Consider the following 27,852-nt stretch of genomic DNA (forward strand, 5'->3'; position numbering starts at 1 on the left):
AAGTTTCCTCATAGTTTGTGCACAACGTTCAGGTGTTGCGTCTGGTCTGCAAAACCGACATAGAAATATTAGTCGAACGGAGGGGGATGAGGACCATAGGCGGGGAAAAAATACTTGAAAGTCTCATATTGAATATAAAGACATAACATATGCTACCGTTCTGACTTTGATCACATATATCATTCTCGGAATCCCGATACTTACAGCGCTACATTATCTTTATAGTCAGTCATTTGACCATTTTTGTATTAGAAGTTTTTACCTCTCCTCCCAAAACAAATTATTCGTCCAGCAAACGAACACAAAAAACAAACCAAACCAAAAACAATAATGTAAATTTAAAGTTCACCCAGCAGATTGCCCATATCTAACTAAGGAATTAACCGCCGTCTTTAAAGGACAATTCCGAACAAAGTGTGATCATTTGAAGTCCAATGCAGAAAAAAGTGTCGGTAATACTTTACATCTACAGTATTGACACTTCGGGCTTTAATGTAATTCTTTCCTTCTCTCCAAAATCTCGTCCTTGCAGTTTATTTACACTAAATGTAATAATATCAGTTCAAATAAGTCATTAACAATGCTCCTAGCATTCACAAATTTGCTTTTGCTGTTTCATGGATCATGGCACGTTTTCTAATTCTATACTTTGTCTGATTCATTCATCTTAAAATATCTATCAGATCACAGAGACATAGGCATTTCAGCCAAATCAGGCCCCTCCCCTAGAGGGATAATACTGTGCAAGTTAACCCTAAGAAGCTTGGTTCATTCACAAATAGAGAAATATAGCTAAACTAACTGAAATGCCAACAAATATAATGAGTAAAGCTACAGTCTTATTTCTCTGTGTGGCTGAAAATCTACATTTCAAACAGACCGTCCAACTAAACAGTGACCAAGTGGGAGAGGATTTTCTTTGATCTTCTCTTCTCAGGAGATCTACAGAATATTTTGTGAGATGACGCATTTGCATAAAAAAAAATAAATACAAACAACAAGTTTCAATAATAGCATGTCTCAGGTGGTTCTGAAACTTCTGAGCAGGAAATAGATTTCACATTCTAAGTTTGTCATTTTCATATAATTGGCTCCCACACTTTCAACACACAACAAACGCATTATGTAACGAAATTCAAATGAGGAACAAATTATTGATAAACGCAAAGCAGACTGCAGAAAGGCACAGAGCCAAAACAGATGGTGCCCTAACTAGGCGTCACATTTTTTTTGAGTGTGAACATTTCACAGGCCTCAAGTCTAATCCCATTTTCATTTTTAATCGAGCTGAACATGAATTTTTAACTTATTTTACCCTTTATTTACTTGACTGTCCTGGAGGCACATCATACAACCAGTGTGTATACACTGTAAATGAGTGTTTTCAAACATCCAGAGAGATGACTCCTGCAAAAAGATTGTTGGAGGCATTTCCTCCAATTTATCTCCCCTTAAATTCCTCTGGGATGGGTTATCTGATATGTGATGTTTTGTGTTGCAATGTTTATGTAAGTGTCTGGTAGATTTCTCTGTGTATTAGACCTTTTAAGGTGTTTTACATCGCTGAAGTTAAAATCAGTTGACCAGAGGCATTGTTGGAGATGTGAACTTTGGAGTGAAACGTCAATTAGAGTAACCGCCAGTTCAGCACTATAGTGTGCCACCATCATTTCCTCTGGCTTTGGAATGTGCACTTTGCACTTTGCACTTTGCAGACATGTCTTAAAATGTTCACCTGACCAAAACGAACACATCTTGATCCCTGTCTAAGACAATTCACAATTTTGTAATGACAGAAGCTCACAAGACCAGAAAGACAAACTCTTTCCAAATGCTCATCTGCTTTTAATACAATATTGTGTGTGCACATTCGGGCTCCATGTGCCTAGCCGCTCTTCATTTCAAGCTTGATGGATCCTATCCTGGCAACTGTAGGTCTAAGGAGGGTACATCGGGGAGTTCTGACATGGCACACACACACACACACACACACACACACACACACACACACACTGCCGAGGCAATGGTCCCTATAACAACCCTGCAAACAGCACTGAGTGAATAAGACGGACCAGACTTAAGCAGGAGCAGGTGAGGAGCAGGAGAGAGTCGCCAGTGGAACCTTTGAGTCAAATCTCCAGCTGTATCCAGCTGAGGACTGACTTTCTGCTCGGCACCGTTCCCTTTGGCTGCAAGCTGTGTGATGTCAGCAGAGTTAAACTTCAGTATGTACAGCAGTTCTGCAACATTTCTGGATCACAGGCATTAATACAAGATGACTTGCAAATGTTTGAAGGTGTAACCCATGTGTTTATCTGAGTGAAATTTCCTGTGGTTTGTGAACCTCATGAGTTGTAAAGGTGGAGTGGCATGTTGACATTTTACTCATTGTTTTGTGTTGGTCTGGATCGTCTGTAAGTTACTGGCATGTGGTGTTACAGGAATGTATTGTACGTTGTATGCTATGCAAGCCCCAGCTTGAGGAGGACCAGCTTTTTAACAACATAGGAGACTGACCAAGAAACTTTTAAGTGTTTGTAACAAGGCAACACTGGTTTAAGTCCCTCATTTTCATTTTAAAATAAAAGGTTAAGTCCCACTAATAGTCACAGTCGACTCAATTCCTCCCCCTTCCGCTTGTACTGTTGCAATTTGCCAAACAAATATTGCCATCTTGTGGTTCATCAGTAGAATGACTTTAATTTTGATGTTGGACGAAAAAAAGCACATCATACAGAAACACATTTTTACCGCTGCTTACAGCTTTACAGCTTTTGATCTGAACTTTATGGTTATCATCTTGTATTGTCATTAATCAAATCAAACTTTATTTATATGGTACCTTTTATACATATAAAATGCAACACAAGGTGCTTGACAAAATTAAAAAAAAAACAAAAAAACAAAAAAACAAAAACAAACATTTAACATCAGTGCAACAATCAGTTAAAACCCTCCCGGCCTCCTCCCAAACATGCTCAGGTAACGAACTACCCGCCCACCCACACTTGCAGAAACAGTCAGTAATAAAAAAATGGCCTTGGCACTGAGGAACCATAAGGGGAAACAGCCACCCATGGGGAATCATTGCTCTTACTCGACACAAAATAAAATGAATCCAGTGCAGATACAAATAATAAAAATGAACAAAACCTTGAATCTATCAAAAACAACTATATTATGTAACCACCCAATACAAAAATGAATAAAGACTAAATTTGAAACAGGAAAGCTTCTTGTGGCACGCCTGAGATGTCTTCTGTTTTCCCCTCCTACAGGAATGACTGTGGCGCAATGTTCGAGCCGCTTTCCTTCTGCCAGTGCTGCTGTTTGTTGCCAAGGTAACCGAGGGTGACCAATGACCCTTTCATTATGTGGCCTCTTATTACAATTCATTTACACAGGGCTATTATGGAAATGTTCCCACATTAGCAGACGAAAGGATGTCTGCGTTTATGCAAAGAGCTGAAGGCGACAGTTGCAGTCAGCCATTAAATCACAGGCACTGACATATCCATGAAGTTTGTATCACGTGCAATTTAGCGTGTGGGTAATCAGAACGACAATGCGGCTGCTTCGTGGGGGCTCGGCAGCATGTTCTCTCACTTGCCCTGCATATCTCACTGTCAAAAAGTTGCATCATGCTCCAGCGAGCTGCTTTATTCAGCGATCATTTCATGGAACTGCAGATAGTCACAACACCTCGGTCAAAGTACTCATGCAATGTCGTTATTCTCTAACGAGCATATGGCTGCAGCAGCCGAAAAGCCATCTCGGGTTCTTCAAGTCTTCACCATAGTTCAGCTTCTAGTCACGTCTTTTAAGATCACAGAGCCGTGGGCGTGAGATTGTTTTGGGTTGTGATAAAAGCATTGCACCCACTGTTTGGCGTGGGCCTCATTTCACACCCTCGAGAGAAACTCATGAAATTGTTGTCATTGTTTGGCAGCTTGTGGTGTTTTTGTTAAGGGAACTGGGGGAGAAACCTGGAGTACAAAACAGAGACAAGACAAACACTTGAATCAAACCAGTTAATTAAAGTATTTTTTAATTTGGCACATTTGCCTTTTATAAAAATAAAAAAAATCAGCAAAAAGCCAATAAGACAATGACTTCCGAGGAATTGTTACTACTTATAAATATCGCTTTTGAAAGAAAAATCTATGTTTGTTGTTACTTGTTGCTCATTCCAAAATTGATGTGCTTTTAATCTTGTTCTGTAAAAACTGGCAAGCCATTTGGCATATTAATTAGAATGTACATTAGACATATGTAGTGTCTGTTCAGTAAAAACCTTCAGAGATGCATCTTGAGTAAATGACTCCTTGAGACAGAAATTCATGCAACATTTGTTCTACATGTTAGCTGAATTAGACAGACCGCTTCAGCTATTAAACCTGCAAAAAAAAAAAAAAAAAAAAAAAAAAAAATTGTAGTGACTCATCAAATGAGTCATCTGTCTCTCTTAAGTAAAATAAATAAATAAAATATGCAAGGTCAGCATACCCCATCCACGTACCAATTTTTAGATTCTCACACCAGGACAAAAAGGAACAAATTGAACAACCGGTTGGGTGCTGTCACCCAGCAACGGTATCACTGAGGTATTATTGCCTGTTGTGACATCACATAGGGCTGATTTCCACAAATGCGCAACTTCTCTCACTAATGCTGATAAGTGGAGCAGGCAGAACAAGGCTGGAGACATATGGTATTGCTGGAACAATCAAACTTTGGTGAAGCCAGTCATATGGGACCTTTAATGTAGTTGTTTTTAACGCTGGTATCTGAAGTTATTGTGCCTCCTGTTGGTCAGGTGAGCAGTACCAGGACGAGGAAGAGATGGTGGTGGAGGAGGAGGAGTAGGACGCAGAGGACGAGGAGGAGGAGGAGGAGATGATGATGGGCAGTGATTGAGTGAAGGCAGATGCGGTTAGTCCAGCCCTCTCCACCTCCGCAGCATCACCAGCAGCAGCAGCTGCAGCAGCAACAACAGCAGCAGCACGATGCCAAGATGGTCGCAGCGCACACTTCTTCACACTCGTCGGAATCTGCAGAATGGATCATCTGCCTGGATAAACGGTAAATTCTTCACCATACATTTCCTATTTTTATCCCACCGTGCCGCAAAACTTGGATCGGCGTCATCTATCTCCGCTCTTTTCAAAATTAATAATTCATTGTATGTAATGTATACAAATATTTATTTATTTATTGCTGATTTTTTTTTTTTTTTTTTAATTATTATTTATTTATTTATTTCACTTTGGCGCGGTCGTGTTGTTGTGTTCCAACGAAACCGACGACTCCTTTGGCACGCTTGGTTGTTCTCTGGCCGGAATTGAGACTTGAGAGCGCCACGTGTGTTTCACTCCGATCATGTCAGGACACATGGAGGCTGACACACGGCAGCGAGCTGCTGCTCACTTTCAGCCCGGCTGCTATATGCGGGGAACCGAGCTCCAGCTCGAGGTTTATTTTTATCATTTCCCCGCCGGTCACCTGATCGGTCCAGGTGAAGCTGGCGCCCACCTGTCAGATGAGGTTGCCAGATAACGCCGAGCCAGCCGCCAAAGCTGCGTTTGGAGCTTTTAAAAAGTTGACTGAAAGGATTAAAATATATAACATATCTAATTGTATTTCATTTAGAGCTTTTTTTTTTTTTTCTTAAAAAAAAGATACATTCAATGCTTGTCTTCCAGCATTTATGAATCATCCCCCCCTGCATCACCACCGACAGGTGCACAACTCCTACATATCCATCCATCATCCACAGAAGGCAACAGAACCCCAGTGATTTTGCACACTCTGTTCCTTTTCAAATCACACAACAGAAATTGTCTTTTAACTTCATTCCCCACTGGCTTTTGACATTCAATCTGAAAGGAAAGGAATGAAAAAGCGTCTCGCCTGCAGTGTCGGGCAGACAGGGATGTTGTGCACAGCTCGGGACAGAGAGTCCAAAGTGCATCATCGATGAAGAGCAGCGTGACGCAGTGTGCTGAGTGTGTTTGCACAGCAATATCCTGTGGAGGAGAAGCCACCTGTGTCAGTCATGTTCAGCCCACAGGACTAGCAAATCATCATTCTGCTGCATTTGACTAAAAGCAAGCCATGTTTATCTTCTTGTTCAATTTGGCATCTTTTTTTCTCCACAAGAAAAGTGTACCGTTGGCTTGCGCGAAACACAGACGAGAAATGACCAACGTGAAATTGTTTGTTGCCTCACATCAAAGCTGTTTAGTCAGGAGTTAAAAGGCAAGGGTTAAGGGTTAATCTATTTGCTTTTTTCTGTCACGTCTGCATTGGGAATGGTGCGTGCAAGAGCTCACAAATAAACTAACATCGCACTTTCATTGGGCACAACGTAGGAAAGTAAAACTGAAAACAGACGAGAACAAACAGACTGACTCGCACTGTGCAGATCAGAGGGTAAATTAACATGGCCACGATTAAAAAATCTGAGGTATTCACTCTGCAGCCTGCACAAAGATAAAAACTATTTGAAAAGCAAATGGAGCGAGTTTCAATTTTTTTTTAACGCTTCTGGGTAGTAAAGCCATTGCACAATATACTCTGAGCGACTTCTGCAGTTATATATTGAAGAATCGGTCTCGAGCAACCTCCTTAACTTTCCTGAAGAAGAGAATTGGACCTCCAGTCTAATTTTGTGGTCTCTGTTGCTGGTTCTTTTCGGATAGGAGTGGGAAGAAAACACTCCTTTCTTCCCTCTTGTTCCCAAATTGCTCGACTCACACTTGCTGTGACCTTAGCTGTGAGAACACAGTGCCAGTCAGTCGGAGAGATGGTGGAGAGTTACGGTAATGTGACCACCGTCCGCGAGCTGAAAGGTTGTTGAGGGACACACATTCACACGTCCATTGTACTGCAGCACAGCAGGCGCATTTCCATTAGTTTCTTTAGCTGCGTGAAACCAGTAGATTGCTGCAGAGGTGAAACCTTGCCGAACCTGAAATATTTTTTTTAAGGATGAAACCCGAATGAGAGCTACTGTTTAAGAAAAAAAACGCAGCGCAACCTCCCACACGTCGCCTCAGAAGCTTCAAAAGCGGGTGAACCAAATCTGTGGTGGTGAAACAGTAGAACAGAGGCTCTGAATACAACCGGTTTTTGATGATGCCATCATGAGGCCTCTCACACGGTGGAGAGGTTCTCACAGAGTAGTGGCCGTTTTCAAATCTTTGTTTTTTTTTTTAATGTAAAACAGAAGAGCAGCCTTGCGTGATATGAAAGACCTGACGTGACGAAAACAAAAAACAAACACTTTTATAGATCTCCAGAAAATGGCATCATTTGTCGTTCTGTGTACAGCCCACTGTAAAGCGTTTTTTACTTGTGGTGTATTTCACTGACAGGCGAAAGATGCTTATTATTATGAAACATTATTTTGCGCAGTCCAGGTCTTTTGAGCAAAACCCAGCTACGCCAGCTCTCCTCTCTTCTCTCTCTGCCTCATGTGCCATATTTTTAGCTGCATTCTGTGCATTGACCTCTTCTATTTATTCCTCCAGACCAGCGGAGCGCTCTGGGGAAGATGTTGACATAATTATGGCACGTCTGAAAAATGTGAAGGCCTTCGAGAGGTTCCACCCCAGTTTGCTGCACCAGATTTGCCTGTGTGGCTTCTACGAGTGCTTGGAGAAAGGCATCACCCGTGAGCCACCTGACTGTTTCTCCTCTAAATCCAATATCTGCTGTTCAGAGTAAAAACAAAGCAAATTTTTTCCCCCTCCTCCCTAGTGTATCGTCAAGGAGACATCGGCACCAGCTGGTACACCGTCCTCTCCGGCTCGCTGGATGTCAAAGTCTCAGAGACTTCGTGTCACCAGGTAGGTGAAGAGATGAAACCCCAAATTCTGGAGAAAACATCAAGCTGAAACGAATAGCTTGCGCAGTAACTGTGTTTTGGATGAGGGTGGAGGTGCACCAGCGCATCAAAGGATGAATAAAGAACTCTGCACAATAGTTCAGTGAGCAGATTAACAGTTTGTTGAATGTAAAATATATAAAATGACTGACTGGGTCACTTAAAATTCGCCACACATACAAAAGAATTCATGTCCCCCTCCGGGCTCCTCTGGCGCTGTATATACAGCGCTCCTCTGGCGCTGTATATGAGCCGATCTTATTGGATGGCTTTCAACACTGTGCACCTCAGTCAGTGTCTCTGGGCAGTGAGAGGCAGAGTGTCTCTGCAGATTGAAGCGGCTCTACCTTCCTGCCACGAGTGCTCAGGTGATTGCCTCTGACTGTGAACTCGAGTGCCTCGAGTGCCCCCCCCCCCACCCCCCCCCCCCATCTCCTGTAGGAGAAGCACCTTATATTCAAAGTTTTAGAAGATTCATGTGAGGGAATAATTCACACGAGGCACCATCTCTGCTTCTGGCAAGGATGCTGTCGTCATTTGCACGCTGGGGACTGGCACAGCCTTTGGGGAATCCATCCTGGACAACACCCCCCGGCATGCCACCATCGTCACACGGGAATTCACCGAGCTGCTGCGCATCGAACAGAGGGAGTTCAGGGCTCTGTGGGAGGTGAGTGCCTCCGACTGCTCCGTCTGCACCCGTGGAGTCTGTAAACACAATTATGGGATAAAAGGATGAAAGGCCCTAAAAATATTCACTACCAGTCAAAAGTTTGGACACATTATCTAATTAAATGTTTTTTCTTTATCGTTTGTACTTTCTACATTGTAGATAGATACTTAAGATCAAAAATATGAGCAAAATATATGTAGTTATGCAGCAAAGTAAAACATGTTCACCAACTCTAAATATGTCTCTCTCATCATGAAAGGTGTTTTGAAGAATTTAACTCGAAAACGTATTTGAGTTATTTGACACTTTTATGGTTTCCCACATAATTCCATGTGTGTTCATACAGTATGTAATTTTGATGCCTTAAGTGAGAAACTACAATGTCAATAGTTGTGAGAATTAAAGAAAATACATTAAATTCATAGGATGTGTCCAAACTTTTGACTGGTAGTGTAGGGTATATATATTGAAAAATAGGAAGTCTTGCAAGTGATTATACACAAATGTTAAAAAATGTACAGAACTCACCTGGTGACAAACCTCGTTGTCACTTTAAAGTCCTCATGTTGATTGATTAATTCACTCCAAGGCGAGTTGCTGGTCTGCCGATTATTTTCTTTAACTTCCCTCCCTCTGCTGTAAGTCTGGGGACATGTCGCTTGCCGTGGGTGGAAATAAGTGATTGAATGTCTGACTCAAATCGAGCTCAGCGCAGGCCAACTTGTGGGTGGTGTACAGTATATATAAGTGCTCTGGGTATTTATTTTTGGATGAAGTCATTGTTTAATCTAGTGTCTCTGCAGGATGTGCCGCGTCATAATGCGTCCTTCTGCTCCAGCGAGTGCGGTAGTTGTGATTTGTTGTGTGTTTGCGTCTTCTCACCACTAGAGGGTACTGCAACGCGCTGGAACAGTATGTCCAGACTGGAGAACTCAAACCAAAACAAATTACCATTACTATCACAACATGAGTATTTATTTCGTGTATCTCGATAAAAACGACAATAAGCATGTTCTTGAAGAATTTAGGAGGATAGATTTGTTTTTTGTTTTTTTTTAACAAACAAGTCAACCTCAGTCTCCTTAAGTTCTTGTTTCTGCTGCTTTGTAGTTGGGGGGGGGGGGGGGGTGTCGCTCTCCCTCCTCGGCCCCTCTGGCTCTCCCTGCTTCACACAGAGAGACAGCCCATCACGGCAGGATCAGTAGGGCACCGCCAGGGCTGTTGAATTATGGGATGTGTGTGTAGTACACGCCGTGTACTACTACGGCAGCAGGGTGACTGTGTACATAACCCGATCTGGATGCGTGCTGAGGATTACTGTCAGGTGTGAGTGCTCGCTGCCTGTTTCACCTCTGGCCTGGGGCGACTCTGGTAAGGCTGCCTTCAGATGTTATGGCCCTGATTGTCATCTCTGCTTTTGTGTCCTAATACAGGATAATGTTTTTGAACAACCGTATTAAGGCGGTAGATGCAATGCAGAGTTTTCTGTGCTATACTTTCATTGGAATAAATATTGAATTGCTTATGAGATATTTGGTACTTAAAGCAAGATTTTGAAGGAGTCTTGCAGCAGTTTTCTAAAAAAATGTTTTTTCTGAACTCAACTATATACATCACTGGCTTCAGGGCTGTTTAAAACCGCAAACTGTCGCAAAGACACTTTGGTGCCTGTGCCATGCTTAAGGGCCCCTATTCTCAATTCTCTTGCTTGAATGTCACTGTGCACACATGTGACAGTGTCAGGCTGTTCTCGCATTCATCTAACGTGAAGTGTACTTAACCCTGTGCTGACTTGAGATCTTTGAAACAATCTAGATGTGCTTTTATTTTTATTATGGTCAAATGTACAAAGAAATAGCAATCCAAAAGGAAATTTTCCTATTTCATTTTGAGGTGCAGAAAACTTGGTGTTGAAAATGAAAGTGCTGTTGGTTCGAAGTTGGCAAAATGGGCAAGCTGGATTGGCCAACTGAAATCTGAGTGGTCTGCCTGGCGTTTAAGGCTACCTCAACTGCCCCTCCGGCAGAGGAGAGGTGCTTTAAAGACATCCATATCTGACTCAGTCATGGCACCGTCACCTCTTGCCAGTGACTCTGTCTCACTGAAATGTTTCAAACACCATTCTTAAAGAACAATATCTTGCTAACTTGAGACAGTTTGAGAAAATGGACTTAGAACTTTGAAGCATTTGTATCAGGAAAAATTATCTTTATTTTTTAAGTGAAAATGAAATGTGACTCATTATTTACCTCTCAGTATTTGTGTTCTTTAATATTGTGCAATCAGAATATTATGACATTAGAACAACTACTATGAAACTAAAGTCCATCTCTCCATCCATTCATCCATCCATCCATCCATCCATCCACTCAGGGTCATATCCTCTGATTTATGATGTAATAAAGTAATAATAGTGATTTCAGGTGTACCTTGGGGCGGTAAACAAAACAAAACACTTTGACCATTTACAGCATTGGCATCAATACATGGATTCTTTGTTGTTTAATATGCTGAGCTGGTTTTGGCTCACAGGTCAGCCGCCGCAATGTGACTGAAGGACCGAAGGCACCTTGGCACATAATCGTTTCAGCAAGTCCCACTCGTATGTAATTTATTGGTTGTGCAACAGTTTCAAAGGAATCATTCCACTGGGCAGCGGTTGCCTGTTTGTGTCCCTTTAGTGCTCTCGGTGCAGAAAGTTACTGATGGAGCTGCTGGTGGCTCCTGACATCAGACTTTGCCAGACTGTGTTCCATGCCCTGGAGAGAACAGGGAGTCCTCCTTGCATTTAGTGGCGCCTGTTAATCTGGAGAGCTTCAGTGCAGTACGCTGGTTAGTGTTATCCCAAATGGACTGGCCTGTTTGAAGGGACTGAGGCCTCCGGGCAGATGGCACCGACCACGCAAATACTTTGTGCACAACAAAATGTTCCTGTTTCTTGGGGAAAAAAAATAACACAATAAAAAGGTAGCAGTGGGACATCTTTAGGAGGCTCCAATGTTATTGCGGTGTACCGTACTTGGCCATTAGAGAATTTAATAGGGCTTCCGTGTCCTGCGTCCAGTATAGTTGTGGTGCCACTAATGGTGCGGTGTTTGTTGTGGCCGCGAGGTGTTGACGAGTCTGTTTTTTCACACTCATTTTTTGGACCACTCTTAGCGCAAGAAATACATTGTATTGCTGAGTGTGAATGTGCGTCACATGATCAAAATATTATCCGTTCAGCGAGAGATTTGGGCTGAAGCAGCGCCAGGGTCGATGTCGAGGAAAACACACCACCTCTCTGGCTCCGTGCAGAAGAGAAGACGCTCTTTGAAGTTACGCACCTCCTCCTCCTCCTCCTCCTCCTCCCCCTCCTCCTTCTCATCCTCCCCACTAAGATCCGTCCTCCTGCAGAGCGCCGCTGGCCAAACACTCTCTAAGCTGTGCCACACTGAGCGCAGCAGTGCCCCAGTAAACCAGTGGTGGTTGACGTTATTTATTCACGACTGTACACGTGAATAATTCAGCCAATGTCTTTGACCGGTTTTCATCTAAAATCCTAATGGACGTATTGGATTATTAAGGGACAATTGGGCAAAGCGAATGCTCGCTGACACAAGGTTTGCCGTTTGCATCATTTTCTGTGGGTAAATGGTGAAAATGCACTGTACTGTAGCTCACTTTTCTGCACCTTAAGATTAGATCAGATCAGATAGAACTTTATTGATCTCAGTGTCCTCAGGGAAATTCACAATCAAAAATTGTGAGTAGGTAAAAAAAAAAAAACTACAGAAAACAGAAGCAGAGGTGAAAGATAGACATAGAGAGCTTAAGAAGTAGTCGTAAAAATAAATAAATAATATTAAATATAATGGCGACAGTAGCTAGCGCTGCCACCTCACAGCAAGAAGGTCATGGGTTCGATTCCTGGGCCTGGGACTGTGTGGAGTTTGCATGTTCTCCCTGTGTCTGCGTTGGTTCTCTCCGGGTTCTCCGGCTTCCTCCCACACTCCAAAAACATGCATCTGAGGTTGAATTGGAAACTCTAAGTTGTCTATAGGTGTGTATGTGAGTGTGAATGGTTGTTTGTCTGTATGTGGCCCAGCGATGAACTGCCGACTTGTCCCGGGTGCCACCCTGCCTTCATCCTATGACAGCTGGGAGAGGCTCCAGCAGACCCCTCTGCCCCTGAGCTCGGGAAGAAGCGCGTATTGAAAATGGATGGATGGATAACACCTTAATGGCAACCAAAGAGCTTCACAGCTGCCACTCATTCACCCATTGGTATACACACACACACACATTGCTTATTCACAGGGTGAACTCTCTCTCCACCGGCACTGACAAAACTTTGTGACATCCGTCTTCTAATTCCGCTCCGTGGCGTCATCGCCGGGGCCAAACGGCCGCGTGGGTGTTTGTTTAGCGGAGCACGCACGAGCCGACCTCAGCACGCACGGCGGCTGAAGCTCAGACGGGCTTTATCATCAATTTGTGCTGCCTTTTGTCCCCCCTGCTTCCGACGGACGATGGATTGAAACAGCACGGCTGTGGTCCGTGCACGCCGCCGCCCACAAGACGGCTCTCTCGTCGCCTCGTCAGGCTACTGGTCCGCTTTGATTCTCGGCCAGCTGTGACACTTTGGATTAGATGTGGCCAATTACACATCAAAAGGTTTAACGAGCCTGTGGTCTGTGCGTGCGCTGAGCAAGATCGTCCTGAACCTTTTTTTTTTTTTCTGTACCATGTGCGGCGCATGTTAAGGCTCAGGGGAGGGAATGAGAGAGGAAGGAAGGTGGGTGGTGGTGGGGGGGTGGATGTCATTATCATCAGTCTATATAAGAAACCTGGTGGGCAGAAAGTTGATGAACAGGAAGTGGCAGAAATGCAGCCTGCCCTTTGGTGTTCTGAGGAAAGGGTGGAGTAAAGAGGGAAAAAAAGGAAAATAAGGCCAAACGGAGCCTGTGGTCATGAGCGTCCAAGTGCCGCAACCGCACTCAGGTTCTAGAGTCCCTCCACATGGACGGCATGTATGTGCAGGGAACGAGCCGGAAGATTCTATCAAAACACATGCATTGTAGTGCCTTATCTCTGCTCACAGAGCCATTACCTCACCCACAGCCCTGAGCTGATCTCCAACCAGTGAAAGAGAGTCCAACTCACGGCAGAGACTGGCTTTATGTTGTTTACACTGCTGTCTGTCAGAATCACTTTGCCTTGGCCAGCTCCAATGTTGTGCGTTTCTTTTGACAGCCCTATTGGATTTATTTAAAGGGGCTGATCACTCCTAAAAAAAAACATGGTGGCTGACGTATGAATGCATGGATGTATGGATTTAAAAAATGACTGATTTGTTCCTTAGCTTATCTGTAATGGATCATGTCCAAGACCTTCTCTCCCTCTTTGTTAGTGGCTGGTGGTTCTGCTGATGAACTCCGCTGAAACTGGCATCTGTTCAACGTTTATGACACTTCCCATTCTATCACAATAGCTGCGGTTGGAGATCTGATTTGATAAAGAGGCAATTCCATGTGATGTAATGTTCTCTGGTCCTGGTGCATCTCTATGTGTTCGAGCCGCCCGAAAAAGAGACCTTGAGATATGAGATATGAGATGCTTTGTTTGTGTTATTCCCTGATTTGTTGCACTTTGGATGCCGGCTGCACCTTCCCTTAATAGACCATGTATTGTAAATAGTTCATTATCTCCTCAGTCTCTTTGAGATTTACGGTATTTCTTTGTTTCAGACACACCTCACAAGAAGCATTCATTTTTGTTTTAAACAAAGGAGAAGCCATGGACATCTGTTAAAATGGCAACTTAAACTAAGCTTTTAGGACATATATATATATATATATATATATATATATACATATATATATATATATACATATAAATATATATATATATATATATATATGTATATATATATATATATATATATATGTGTACACACATTTAAAGATGAATTTTTATATTTGCAGATATATGCAGACTGAGCTTGACCTGTGGTCGAGCTGCACCTCGCAGTGTTGTGTGTCGTCAAAGATTATGATGTTGACGGAGAGAGAGAGAGGGAGAGAGAGAGAGAGGGAGAGAGAGAGGGAGAGAGTATGTGTGCGCGTGCACGCTCTGCCGTGTGTTCACTGACTGGACTTGAGTAATCACCTAGCAACTGCTGCTCAGAAGTCAGCAGCTGACTGGCAGCGGCCGCCGTGCGCTGGCTGGGCTGTGGGAGCAGCGTGCGGACGGCTGCTGTGACGGAGGGAGCAGCCGGGTGGGCGATGCTGGAGCACGCTGGAGAATTTCCACGTGTCTGTTTGTTTGTTTGCTTGCTTGCTGACGCCTGGATTTAAGAGGGGTGTGGAGGAGCCTCCAGTCAACTGCATGGAACGCCGGTTGCATCTTTAGGTAATCTAATTTCTGAATATTTTAACGTTGTGTTTTGGTGCATGCGTGGATGTGGGATGTTGACAGATGCTGCAGACGTGGAGGGTGGGTGGAATTTTAGTGCAGAATTAAAAGGGAGTGTTGCAAGTGAAATGAGGTAATTTCCCTCTTCCTGGTGGCGCACGCAGGACATTGGAAAGGTTCCTGTTTGGGAGGAAATGTGACAGAGCAGAAGTGAAGTGAAACTCCTGGGAGGGTTTTCCTCTCCCACCCCGATTGTTTCCCCAAGTGGCCCGAAGTGTCACCGGAAGAGTTTGGGGATAGTCACCCAATGCCTTGAGAACGCTTTGCACTTTGTGGGGTTACGTAATCTTTTGGGGGTAGGGGGGGAGGGGGGGTTGGGGGGGGGGGGGGTCTGAGTTATTCAAAATGTAGCGGTGCATTCATGCACACGGATGCTCACAATGCAATAACGTGCTGAAGCATAAACGGCAGTGGTGGAGCACACGCGCACTGGGATGACTGTGACCTGGTTCATGTCTGCCCTGCTCCACTCTCATCGCAATGATAAGGATGCAACTATCTGAGAGCTCTTTAACAACATCAGTGGGATGTTTGCACACAGATCTTTTTGTAATCCATTTATTTTCTCCCACACTGTTCCAGTGCATCTGGTCCATTGAGAGGGGAAAAAAAGTCAGGCTTTAGAGATGTACTGTAGAGGCATTTACTACTGTTTACGCCCCTCTTTGGCGTTAACTAACTTTTTCCGCTTTCGTCACCGGGTGCCGTGTCAATATGTGTAATTATTTCTTGTGTCAACAACTCACTAGAAACATATGTGACTGCTAAACACCCCCTCTCAGCTCCAGGCCTCACAGAATGTGTAATTTCTCCTGACATGATAAGATGCAACGGGTTTAAACCTCAGCACCTTTTGGTCTCTGCACGCTACTTCTCTGAGCCACTGGGGCGAAGTCCATCTGAAACCACATCTACGGACCTTAGGAGATTAAATCAGTTTTTAAAAAAATAATGCAGGTCGACATAGACTTAAACCAGAGCGCTCGCCGCGCAGACATCAAATCAAATTCTGAGGGCCAGTCGAATTAGCCTTAAGGTCTGTCCACGTTATCGACTGTTTGCAGCCAGGAACATTTGTAGCACTAATGCACGAGAGGCACGTTCTCCAGAGAGCTGGCTGCGGGTCCCGGCGGATCATGTGACTTATGACTGCTGACTGTCCATTTGTCACTAAATGCTGATTTGAAGTAGCAACTTCCCCGTGAGGAGGAGATTTATGATGAACACATCTGTGCCAGCGCTGCGGTAAAAATGACAAGAGTGCAGGAAAGCAGAAACACAAATCATCACCGCCAGTGGTTGTGACACTGTGACACCAAGTGCTGTTATGAATATCTAAAATTTGCATTTCAGGGGGAGGCGTTTCACACATTTAAGTTTGGATTTCCTTGGAGGCTAATCAGAAGTTTTATATATTTGGGGTGAAGAAATGTTTTGTGTTTTTATTTGAAAGCGTTGTTCCGCGCTATTCTATTCTATTCTATGCTATTCTATGTAAGAATTCACAATTTTGTACATCTGCAGCCAGATTTCAGTTGGATTCAAGGCCGAAAATAATTGATTAACTTAAGCCGTGATAAAACAAATGTTTTGTATTTTAGCTTCTGATATTGCAAAGTGGCTGTTGTCCAAAATTGATTTGAAAAAAATGGATAAATTGCTTAAAAGTTATCAATAGCTAACTGCACGTGATAAATAATAATTAATGATAATAACGAATCAAAAAATAATAAATCAACTCCGGATGGTGAGTAAGACTTTAACTGCTGATGAATCTGCTCTTTTTTTTCCATTAGGGCTAAAAAAAAAACATGTGTGCTCCATTAATCCTACCGTGAAACCTCTAATTACGAATGAGCTGTCAGGGTTTTGTTGTTGCACAAATCTGTGGAGGTGATGGTTAATTAAAAAATAAGCTCCTAATGGAAACCAATCCATTTAGCAGGAGTCATGGACATTGTCGCCGACAGAATGCAGACTGAGTGCTTTTCACACACCTGATAATGGTCCTAATCCCCTTCCACAACAAGCATCTCCCACGGGGGGCGGAGCTTTATTGGCTCAGAGAGGTTTACATCATTTGCTCATGAGTTTCTCACTTTTAAGTGCTCCTCCCTAATCCCCAATCCTTGAATTGTCAACAAAGACTGATAGGCTTGTCAGAGGTATTAAACGATCACAGTTTGCATGCGTTTGCAAAATCTCCAATAAAAAAAAATAAAAAAAAATGCAACGCTGCGATCTGAGTGTGGTGTGCGTTGATGTACATGTATATGATGGCACAAACCCAGAGTAAACTGAGGGGACGGGCTGCGGGCCCCAAAAGGTTTGCTAAAGCGATTAAGTGACCTCAGAGGGAAGAATTGAATTTTAAAGCGTGACCTCTGAGAGTACATTATCCGACCAGGAACAAACGCATTCGCTTTCATTTGGTCTCGTCTGACAAGCTGATAGGATGGCTGAGAGATTTGGTTCGTCGCTAAGTGCTCCCCAATCAGCTTTGAATTGACTCTGAATGGAGTATCTGTGTCACATCTTTGTTTTTCGTTTTTTTTCTTTGTCCCTTTGAACACAGCTGAATCCCGAGCCATCAAACTTTGTGACAAATTGCTTCAAAATGAAACATTGGGAGCTACTGTATATGGAGGTGATGAGAAATATTTTAGATTCAAGATAAGTTGACTTTTTTTGTTGGCAGTTGCAGAAGGCAGATTTTTTTCAAATGTGTCTTGCCCATGAACTGTAATAGATTGAATAGACCTTTGCCAGCAACCATGACTGGCTTAATTGCGCTACTGTAATCTAGCCAATAAAAGACTCACCATCTGCATCGTCCACCTCCAAGCTGACCTCTTTATGCAACAGCGTCACCAACAACACGTGACATTTCCAAGATCGCACGGCCGCACTACGACGCTCATTACATAACATCTGCGACGCTTCAGGGCACAATGATGGGAAAACATCTACAATTTTAATGCTATCATGCGGCTATATGCATCTCCCACGATACTAGGAATTAAATGCCGTGGCGCTGACCCGGATACGCAACCTAACAGGCGCAGGACGTGGCCAAAAACATAGCAACAACAATATCAGCTGGAAAAAGAAAAATCAATGTTCTGCACTCAGATATAGTCGAGCTCCTGAGGTCATGAATCTTTCAACCCAGTGTTGAAGGTACAGTATATGGACATTGACTTGATATAAACGCCTGTCTTTCAGCTTTGAACTGCTGCCAAAGAAGTTGCATTGCTGATGCAGCCGATCTTCACCAAGCAACTTTGTCTGTGTTTGCACACGGTGTCTGAGTTGTGTTGCATTTAAACAGTGCTGTGCTGTGCAAAGGGAAAACAGGGGGTCATCTGCAGCCTTCGCTGAAATGGTTTCATGGGCCGCAGGATAGCATGTTAGATATAATGGTGATAATGATGTGTGTAAATAGCAACAAAGACATTTTCTTCACTGCAGTTCTGACGTGTCAGAAAGACAATCAACTCTTTTATTGTTGATATATATGTATTTTCTTGAACAGAAATATCATCAGTGCATGGCTGGTCTGCTGGTCCCGCCCTATGGTGCGATGGAAAGCGTTTCTAACGCTGACAGTAAGTCGTCTCTCATCATTTTTCGCCTGTGACTCAGTAATCGCATCATTTCTGTTTCCTTAAAATTTGCTGTCAGTCGCATTTATCACATTTCTGCATAACTCCAGCAATTTCTCAGCTTCCCTATTCTTGTGGTATTGTAATAAAAGCCGATACTCACATTTCTGCTTTTTTTTTTTTTTTTTTGGTTGCAAGTAAACTCAATATTGACTTTGCTTTTGCTCAAACACAGCCCTCCACTCCAAGTCATGTCCCATAAAAATGACAAACAGCAGCAGTGAGTCAGTCTGACTCTGAGCCTGTGAGTCCTTACTGGCAGTGAGTTCACATTGTCCCGTGTCCCCATTATTTGTGGTAATTCACGAATGAAAAGCCATGGAAGCGACAATGCTATAACACTTTAAACCTGTGCTTTAAAAGTTGATGGACCTATTTTAATATTCTGCACACTTTGCGGCTACGGAGCCGCTCCCTGCATCCAGGGCAGCGCCCCGCGTGCTCCTGCAGCACAGCTCTTAGGGGATTTACAGTATTTACTGTATGCATGAAAATGCAATGAAGCCAGAAAGTCACACGAGCATCAAGCGGCTGGAGATGGAGGCACTCTCTCTGCTGCACAACATCCACAAAACCCTCCATAAGTGCAGAAGCTGAGAATGAATTAAACATGCTCCAAATAGGTTTTTTACTCGCTGCTTTTACAGCCCCGGTGGTGAACCTTTGAAGTCGGCACAGGTTCATTCACACCTGAGCACCTTTTAAAGCACGTGACATCATACTAACTTATGTAATTGAGGTAAAAAAAAACGAAATAAAAAAACTAAACAGAAAATCAGCCTACTGTGTTCTCTGATCCGCTCAGTTTAGCTCTGATTTTCCCCAGCAGATTCAGTATTAGATGTTTGCACCTCGTGCAGTCTGGATTTGGATTTTTTACTTTCAAGTCGCGTCACTTTCTGAAGAACAAACAAAATGATCTGATTAAAAAAAACTTGAAAAACTAAGTTAGGAAAAGAGTTTGTCTCTGCATCCAATCCAAAAATATAAACTCTGAAATAATTGTATCTTTCTCAGCCAGTAAATATTTCTATCCTGCACTTTATTGCTGACGGTGTTCCAACAGTCTTTTTGAGAAATGGAAAAGAAACTCGCAGGAATAAATGTCTCTGATTTTTGTGGGATCAGCAGTCTGACAGGGACGTCTAAGAATAGCGCAGTGTTTTCCCTGCAGATGCAGCTGCGACTGAGCCGCACTGACCGATTGTCTTATTTGTCCTGGAGGGGCGACTGCGTGCTTGAAAGCACCAAATAACAGAAAAACAACCACACCCTTAAAAACCGCTGGGCAACACCACACTGCTGCCGGCCCTCTGCAGCCACGAGGGCTCCTCCTGCTGACCACACACTCAACCACCGTCACGTCGTGACCACTCTTTTAAAACAAGTGGAAACCACAAATATTTTCTTAGAACAGTGCAGTCCTCCAAACACTCACGCTGGAAGATTCTTCCAGGGGGCAAACTGAGGATTTTGTGGATTGAGTGTTTTGGTGACCTACCTCCTTGGGAGAAAAAAATATATCATGGGATAAGTAGAAAACATGTGATTTAATGTGTCTTTAAAGCCCCTCGGGAAAAGCTGTATTAAAAGCAGTTATTTTATCACTTACTATTAATATCATTTCTTCAAGTTTGGCGGGCCGGATTAAAAAGCTTAGCCGGCTGCATATAGTCCCCGGGCCGGAGTTTGCCCATGCCTGGTCTAGCGTGTGGCCAGCCCCTCAAGTCCAAGTCTGAACTGCTTAGTATAGATTTCTGAAATAAAGGCAGATAAACTAACAGATGAACTAACAGACTAAACAATCGCCTTCAATCTCCTCCAAACTCTAAGCATCAATGATTTATTACGTAACCACCAATGAAAGAAGAGAAAGATAGAAGCAGCTTCAAGTGATGGGATCAAGTTATTCTTTTTTTTTTTTTTTTATCAAGAAGTAAAGATTGAATGAAAGTGCAGCAAGTTCTGCCAACCTCTTGACTGCTCGCTAACCGAGTTTACCATTTCGGTTACTGTACTGACTGCAGCTAACAATACTGTGTGTGTGAGTGTGGTTTCAAATCAAAGGGCTTGAAACCTGTGCAGCTTGTCGTTTCAAGACTGCGGCGACACAAATTCCTCATGTATATAAGCGTCTCTTCTCCAACACACAATAACCCTGGGGCGACCCGTTCATTGCTGCATGTCCTTTCCAGTTACCTTGAGGGAAAATAAGATCCAGGACACTCTCTTGGATGACTTTCTCTTTGCCGCACATCATAAATGAGCCCTGTGTTTCTTTTCCAACAGGAATGCCGGATAAAGAGAACATAAGCAACAACCCGTACCTTGCCGTCGGCAGACTTCAGCATAAGGTAGCAGCCACTTCACACACACACGAACATGCACATGCACACACGCATCAGCGACAACATGATTTTTGCACCACTGACGCTCATTTATGAGCCCTGATGTCCTGGTTGCTGTAGACTAGTACGTGTTGTGTGTAACACGCCATCCTCTCCCATGATGCAACTCTACAACAGAGGGGACAAATGGGTGTGGAACCATGAAGTTTGTTTAAAGCCGCTCTAAATAATTTTCTTTGGGCTCAGTCCTCCCTTCCTGTCCCACCTTTGTCTGTTTCCGGGCTACAGGCTTGATAAGTGGGCAGCGCGGCAGATTAATGCTTTCCTGTTATGTAACTAGCGAGCACGGCCTTAACTTCCTTTACCTTATATCTAGATATGACGTGCGACGGCTCGACTTAACGGAGTAGAAACGGGGGGCTACTTCCTATAAATAAGTCATGACACACGAGTTGTAGCCTGCAGAATTGTATTTTGAAATGTCACGGAGTAGCAGCGCAGTTCTCGCCGCCCCACTGGGGCTGACAGCGGGAAAACACACTTTCATACAGTCAGGAAGAATATCTGAGTCCACTGGAAACAAATGGATCATTTAAAGCTTGCGATGATGTCTAATGCACGTTAATGGCGCCTCATGCAAAAGTTCAGTTCAATGCAGAAAATTGCATGTCTTGCCATCCTGTGGCTGAAATAACACAAAATGACTATATGCATCCACATATATATATATATATATATATACATATATATATATATATATATATGTATATACTGTATATATAGTTACCTTTTTTTTAAACCAAATTTCAGGGTGCTGCTTTTACTAATTAAACAGACTCCTACTCTCCCTTTGCCATCTTCTTTTACTTTATCACCAATCATCTTTGTTTACTTATTGATTTAAAGTCATCTTCTTTTTGTTGTTTTCTTTTGTTTTGCAGAAGTCATTCATTGACAGTCCGAGCAAACCCCACCTTAAATGCATTTCACAGGTAGTAATGCGCACCCACCCTCCGTCTGTATGTCGGGACCAGTCAGTCATTGCCTGATTGGGCGGCAGAAGTTGGCGTTGACTCTACTGCGCTAAGATTTGACCTGAACGTTACTGCACTGCAGGTTCCCTCTGAGAACATCCTGCGAGCAGGCAGGATCCTCCGCAACGCCATCGTCTCCAGGGCGCCGCACATGATCCGAGACAGGAAGTACCACCTGAAGACGTACAGGTTAGCACTCACGTCTTCGGTGGGATGTTCGCGCAAGAGCTTGATTTTGTACATTTGCTATCCCAGTGGGTGATGATGAGGGATGAGTCATTTTGAAGAGTATACGTTTCCAAATGTGCAAGCTGAAAAAAATCTAATTAAAAACTAAATGATCTCAATTTAAAATAGAAACAGCACCTTTTCTGATTTTGCCCTGTTAATTCACTAACAGATTTCTTTTTTTTAAATTTTGCTATACTGATTATATCTTCATTTCCCCCTCTGAAATAGCATCATTATCTCCAAAATGTGTTTCTGAAAGGATCAACTTTAGCCAGAAGTGTTTTTCACCTGCCAGCTCCTTTGTTTGTTTTTTCTCGACGGCAGGTTTGATAGCGCAGTTGCAGAAAATGGTTCCCTCAAGTTCGGTGCAGATGGGAATGTAGCAGACTGTAGAGCTGAGCTCGGGGGGGGGATGCGCAGCAACATAAAACAGACAATAAGCTGTAATGAACATACTTTAATGGACTTGTGCACCGTCACAGGCAGTGCTGCGTGGGCACCGAGCTGGTGGACTGGCAGATGCAGCAGAGCTCCTGCGTCCACTCCCGCATGCAGGCGGTGGGCATGTGGCAGGCGCTGCTGGAGGAGGGCGTTCTCAACCACGGTGGGTGAGCCTCGCCGTGTCTATGATGTCTCGGCTGGACGCCCACGTGCTGCTGTGTTTGCGCAGCTCCCGTGCACAGCCTCACCTTGTGCTGTGCTGTGTGCCCTGCAGTGGACCAGGAGCAGAGCTTCCAGGACAAGTACCTCTTCTACCGCTTCCTGGAGGACGAGCGGGAGGACGCCCCGCCGCCCAGCGAGGAGGAGAGGAAGCAGAGCCAGGAGGAGCTGCAGGACACCCTGCTGCTCCTCTCGCAGATCGGGCCGGACGCCCACATGAGGATGATCTTGAGGAAACAGTACGAATCTGCAAAAGTCCCCAAAACTAGAACAATGGCAAGAATGATTGAGCTGATTACTTTTAAAATGTCTGTATTTTCTTTTTTTTTTTTTGTGCAGTCCGTCTGAAAGAACGGCAGAGGATTTGGAGATCATTTATGAAGAGCTGCTCCACATTAAGGCGTTAGCGCACCTGTCCACCACCGTGAGTAGAAGAGCTCACCCGCCTGCTTCTTTCTCAGGGATTAAAACTGTGATCAGAGCTTCATTCAGAGGAAGTCAGTTGGATAAGCCAGACACGACTGCAAAAAAAATTCTATTTGCTCAGCAAATTCAAGCGTTAATTTAAATAAAAACAAGTTTTGCAAGAATGAGGTGAATCTAAGTGAGTATCTTGTCATGGACTCAAACTGTAATTTGCTGGGAAATCTATAAAACAATTGGGAAACGGTAAATTCATTTAAATTCATTCTGGTTATCCTGACGGACAATGAAGCTCTTGACAAGTTTCTCTTTCCTGCACAGGTGAAGAGGGAACTGGCGGGAGTGCTGATCTTTGAGTCCCACGCAAATGCAGGAACAGTATGTAAGTCGATGAAAGAGTCCAACCAAAGCTCACACTGGTGAGACCATCCACCACGAGGGGTCAGAATCAAACAATGCACAGAGGAAATATGTGTCGTAAAGTATGTGCAAATATTTGCTTGGACGTAGGCGTCTAGAAAGTTTGCTTGTCCTTACCGATGTGGGTCAATATCTGGAAATTTAATGAGTGCTTTACATTTGAAATATATCATTTTGCATTTAATTGTCTCTTTTTTTTTTTTTTTTTTTTTTTTTTTGTCTCTAATAGCTGAACGTTCATTGAAATAACCTTGTGCAGACGTGTACAATAACTTTGTACCTGATGGCATCAACAAAACACTCAATTTTTTTTTACCATCTTGTTCAGAGTGACGCTTTGGCCCTTAACCTGGGAGGGCTGTCAAACAGGTGTTTTTAGTGACGTCAGAATGGGCCGATTCCTAGTTCTGTATGTTTGAACGGACACTTTCTTAAAGGGGAGTGAGCAAAAAGCCGTTTAGACTAGACTGAAAGTGACTTATCTCTGGCGCTTCCAGTGTTCAGCCAGGGCGAGGAGGGAACGTCCTGGTACATCATCCTGAAAGGCTCAGTCAACGTCGTCATCTATGGAAAAGTGGGTATTTCTCCACACAGAGAAGAACCACCGACACAACACCTCTCTGTGCTGCTGCTGCTGCTGCTGCTGTGTTGCTGAGTAACCGCACAACGTGTCGCGCTGCACAGGGTGTGGTGTGCACTCTGCACGAGGGCGATGACTTCGGGAAGCTGGCCCTGGTCAACGACGCCCCTCGCGCCGCCTCCATCGTCCTGCGGGTGGACCACTGCCACTTCCTCCGAGTGGAAAAGGAGGATTATAACAGAATTCTGAGGGTGAGGCTCCGACCGTCAAGCGGCAGAGTGGCGCCACTGCCCTCTGCTGGCAAAACCCCAGCAGTACAACATTGCGCGCATTGATTTGAAGGTCCAGTGTGTAAAATGTGACTTGATTTAGGATTTTTATATTGGTAAAAGATTAACATAGTGCCCATAAATACACTGATAAAAGTTTATACTTGAAGTACAATAAAACTAAATTTGATTTTCCTTCCCTTAGAATTGTTCTCATATACATAAAAGAATGTACATTGAACAAGGGTCTGGCTCCTAGTTAGCCGCCATCTTGTACCGTCATTTTTAAGGAAGCCCATCTGACAGTAGGTTATATATGAAACGTGCTGTCAGAGCGTCCTTAAATACTGAACTTCCTTAAAATCATTACACACTAGACCTTTAACGATACAACTAAACAATTTTGGATTTATAATACACTAACGTTTTTATTCTGATATGCAAGTATTATTTATTGGACAAACTTTATGTTAACCGTGTTTGTGTTTTCTCTGTGTGTGTGTGTGTGTGTGTGTTCCTAGGACGTGGAGGCCAACACGGTGCGTCTGAAGGAACACGGTCAGGACGTGCTGGTCCTGGAGAAGAGTCTGAGCGGCAGTCGGACCCCCAGCCACCACGGAGCTTCGGCCTCTCAGCACAAGTAAATCCACTGCAAACCTCGACAGGCTTAAACGGTCAGACAGGGATAAGCTGCAGCCTGTGTGTGGGTGCCTCAGGAAACAGGCGGGCAGCTAATAATTTCGATGTTTGCCTCACACATCCAGTACACCTGCGGCAGGGAACGTATGTCACTTACAAAACTCACTGAGAGGGGCGACCTGGCTGCACAGTTGCTTATTTTGGCTCGCCAGCTAATCAGATATGATTGCTGCACCCAAGAGTGTCAGGTCTCCTCCTCACCCTTAAGAGTGTTGAGGAGACAAACAGCGTGTGCGCACTTGCCTCTCGGGACGTTATATAATCAAGTAATGAAGGCGCGCCCGGCCTGGACTGTGTTGATTTTTCCTCTCAGGGACGCCGCCGCCGCCGTAACATTTTTGGGGGCCTCTCTGGCAGCTCTTAACCCGCGACTCGTCCTAATGTCGAGCTGATTGTAAACAGGATTGTTATTAAATGAAGCAATCACAGACAAATCAGTGGAGTGGCCCCGGTGGGTGTGGCATTAAGCGTGCAGAGCCGGTGTTTCCCTGATTAGTGAAGGGTGTGTTTTATTCCCCGTCCTCGCCAGATACACGGTGATGCTGGGGACCCCCGAGAAGATTCTGGGGCACCTCCTCGAAATGATGCGGCTGGATTCCCAGTTCACAGAGTCAGGTACTGCTGCTGCAGCGAGGCCCCTGAGACTGGAGTCGCCCTAATGTAATCCATCAGTGTGATGCTGAGGGTTTTCCTCTGTGCACTCGATGACGGTCTCCTCTTCCGCCCGCCGCTCTGGGTTTGACCTGCTTGTTCCCATCTATAATTAAACCTGCATCACATGGCTGATCTAATTACTTTTGACGATGTGTGTTTTTCTTTAATTATTAACCCGAGGCATGGCCGACACGTTTATGCTGGCTTCACAGGTGTCTGACATAACATGTTTATATATGTACATATGTTTTGCAGACTCAGCCTTGGACGACTTTGTGCTCACGCACAGCGTCTTCATCCCAAACAGCCGCCTTTGTCCCGTGCTAATGGCCCAATATCCTTTCAGAGCTACAGTACATGTTATGTCCACTAAACAGGGAAAAGCGGACCCGCTTTGCTTGGCACTGCGTTGCATTGCGATCTTTAACTGCTGTGCACCTACCACGCCCAGGCCTCGCAGGGCTGCGAGCAGGAGAGGATGGACTACATGCTGAACAACAAGCGCAGGGTGATCTGCCTGGTGATGCAGTGGTCCTCCGTGCACGGCGAGCGCCTGCAGGAGGAGGGCACCTCCGTGGCCTTTCTAGAGGTTGGTTGTAGCAGCCACATCAATTTGAGTGGAGATGTTTAGCCTATTTTGAAATGAATTTCCCTTCCCTTTTCTGTTTTTCAAGGAGTTTTTCGTGGCTGTATCCAATGATGCCAAAGTGATTCCAGCCCTCAGGGATCAACTCACAAAACTGGAAGCAGTTGTGAAGCGAAAGTAAGTTCATAAATGTGTTGTTTTGACGTTCTTATGCATCTCATCATTGAAGCAGCGCGGCGAGTAGGGCACGACTTTGACTCCAAAGCTCAGGGCCTTGCTGTTGGAGCTTTGTATACTCTTTCTATTGGCGTGAATTAATTTACCCACCTATAAAGAACAAGTGTGCCAGGTTCATTTCCAGTGGCTTGCTGCTATGCACTGCACTGCCTAGCTCGGCTAGAACTGCCAACAGCTGCAGCTGAATCTGTTTTAGCAGCAGCCACTGTTTGTAACGTGACTTAGCTCTTCTTTCTGGTCTTCATTCACTGGTGTGAGCTCCTTTGAATGTCTCTACTGGTCTCCTCGCTACCCATCTGCAGAAGAAAGCTGATAAGTCGTAATTTTAAGGCCGACATAAATTCTATAGCTGTTTGTGCAATCAGTAAAATACCTGTAAACACACATGGCTCACACACTTTTGGTTAACCTTTGTTTGTGTCTTCATGTTTTAGCTCTGAAGATGCCACAGTCTCTCAGAGGAAGGTCTGAAATTGACTAAATTCATTAATATGAATAAACTTGGTCACCATGTGCAACAGTCTGATCATGACTACATCTGTTGATTTTTTTTTTTTTTCAGCACAAAGTCCTCCTGCGGCAGTTTAGCATGGGAGAGGAGAAGCTTCAGAAGCGTCAGCCCATCAAGAGTAACGATGAGAGTGAGTAAAGGACATAACACAACACAAAATAGAACTTTATTTGCAGCTTCATCCCTTTTTTAAAGCTAAATGTACCTTTCCTGTCTTACCTCGTGACCCCTTTAGATTCACCCTGTAAACCTCCTCACCATCAAAGCTAAAGTAGCCGACGTCCTTCCCTGTACTAACACCCCCACCCCCCTCTTACCTCCAGTCCTGTTTAAAGTCTACTACTGTGACCACACCTACTCCACCATCCGCGTCCCTGTGGCCGCCTCCGCCAGGGAGGTCATCGCCGCCATGGGCGACAAGCCGGGCTCGGCGGAGGACCTGCTTCTGGTCGGCCTCAGTTCGGCAGGAGGTGAGAGCAGCAGCAGCAGCAGCAGCAGCAGCAGCAGCAGCAGCACAC

General features: G+C 44.2%; 1 protein-coding gene across 1 annotated transcript in view; it reads left to right on the top strand.

Annotated features, from left to right (window-relative positions):
* rapgef4a (Rap guanine nucleotide exchange factor 4a) overlaps positions 1-27,852 on the top strand; it is a 40,161-nt gene that overhangs the window by 9,452 nt on the left and 2,857 nt on the right. The window contains exons 2-24 of the mRNA XM_076040182.1: positions 3,279-3,341; positions 4,817-5,082; positions 7,533-7,675; positions 7,762-7,850; positions 8,412-8,558; positions 18,553-18,625; positions 20,972-21,036; positions 21,972-22,022; positions 22,147-22,253; positions 22,778-22,899; positions 23,011-23,194; positions 23,295-23,379; positions 23,700-23,760; positions 24,296-24,372; positions 24,483-24,629; positions 25,169-25,287; positions 25,876-25,961; positions 26,256-26,334; positions 26,439-26,589; positions 26,675-26,763; positions 27,258-27,288; positions 27,386-27,464; positions 27,658-27,804. Of these exons, the coding sequence (XP_075896297.1) occupies positions 4,928-5,082; positions 7,533-7,675; positions 7,762-7,850; positions 8,412-8,558; positions 18,553-18,625; positions 20,972-21,036; positions 21,972-22,022; positions 22,147-22,253; positions 22,778-22,899; positions 23,011-23,194; positions 23,295-23,379; positions 23,700-23,760; positions 24,296-24,372; positions 24,483-24,629; positions 25,169-25,287; positions 25,876-25,961; positions 26,256-26,334; positions 26,439-26,589; positions 26,675-26,763; positions 27,258-27,288; positions 27,386-27,464; positions 27,658-27,804 (2,287 nt within the window). The 5' untranslated portion in view covers positions 3,279-3,341; positions 4,817-4,927. The remainder of the gene's footprint in view (positions 1-3,278; positions 3,342-4,816; positions 5,083-7,532; positions 7,676-7,761; positions 7,851-8,411; positions 8,559-18,552; positions 18,626-20,971; positions 21,037-21,971; positions 22,023-22,146; positions 22,254-22,777; positions 22,900-23,010; positions 23,195-23,294; positions 23,380-23,699; positions 23,761-24,295; positions 24,373-24,482; positions 24,630-25,168; positions 25,288-25,875; positions 25,962-26,255; positions 26,335-26,438; positions 26,590-26,674; positions 26,764-27,257; positions 27,289-27,385; positions 27,465-27,657; positions 27,805-27,852) is intronic.

The sequence above is a fragment of the Nelusetta ayraudi genome, unplaced genomic scaffold, assembly GCF_046127955.1.
Source record: "Nelusetta ayraudi isolate G7.1 ecotype Tasmania unplaced genomic scaffold, CSIRO-AGI_Nayr_v1 ptg000060l, whole genome shotgun sequence".
NCBI lineage: Eukaryota > Metazoa > Chordata > Actinopteri > Tetraodontiformes > Monacanthidae > Nelusetta > Nelusetta ayraudi.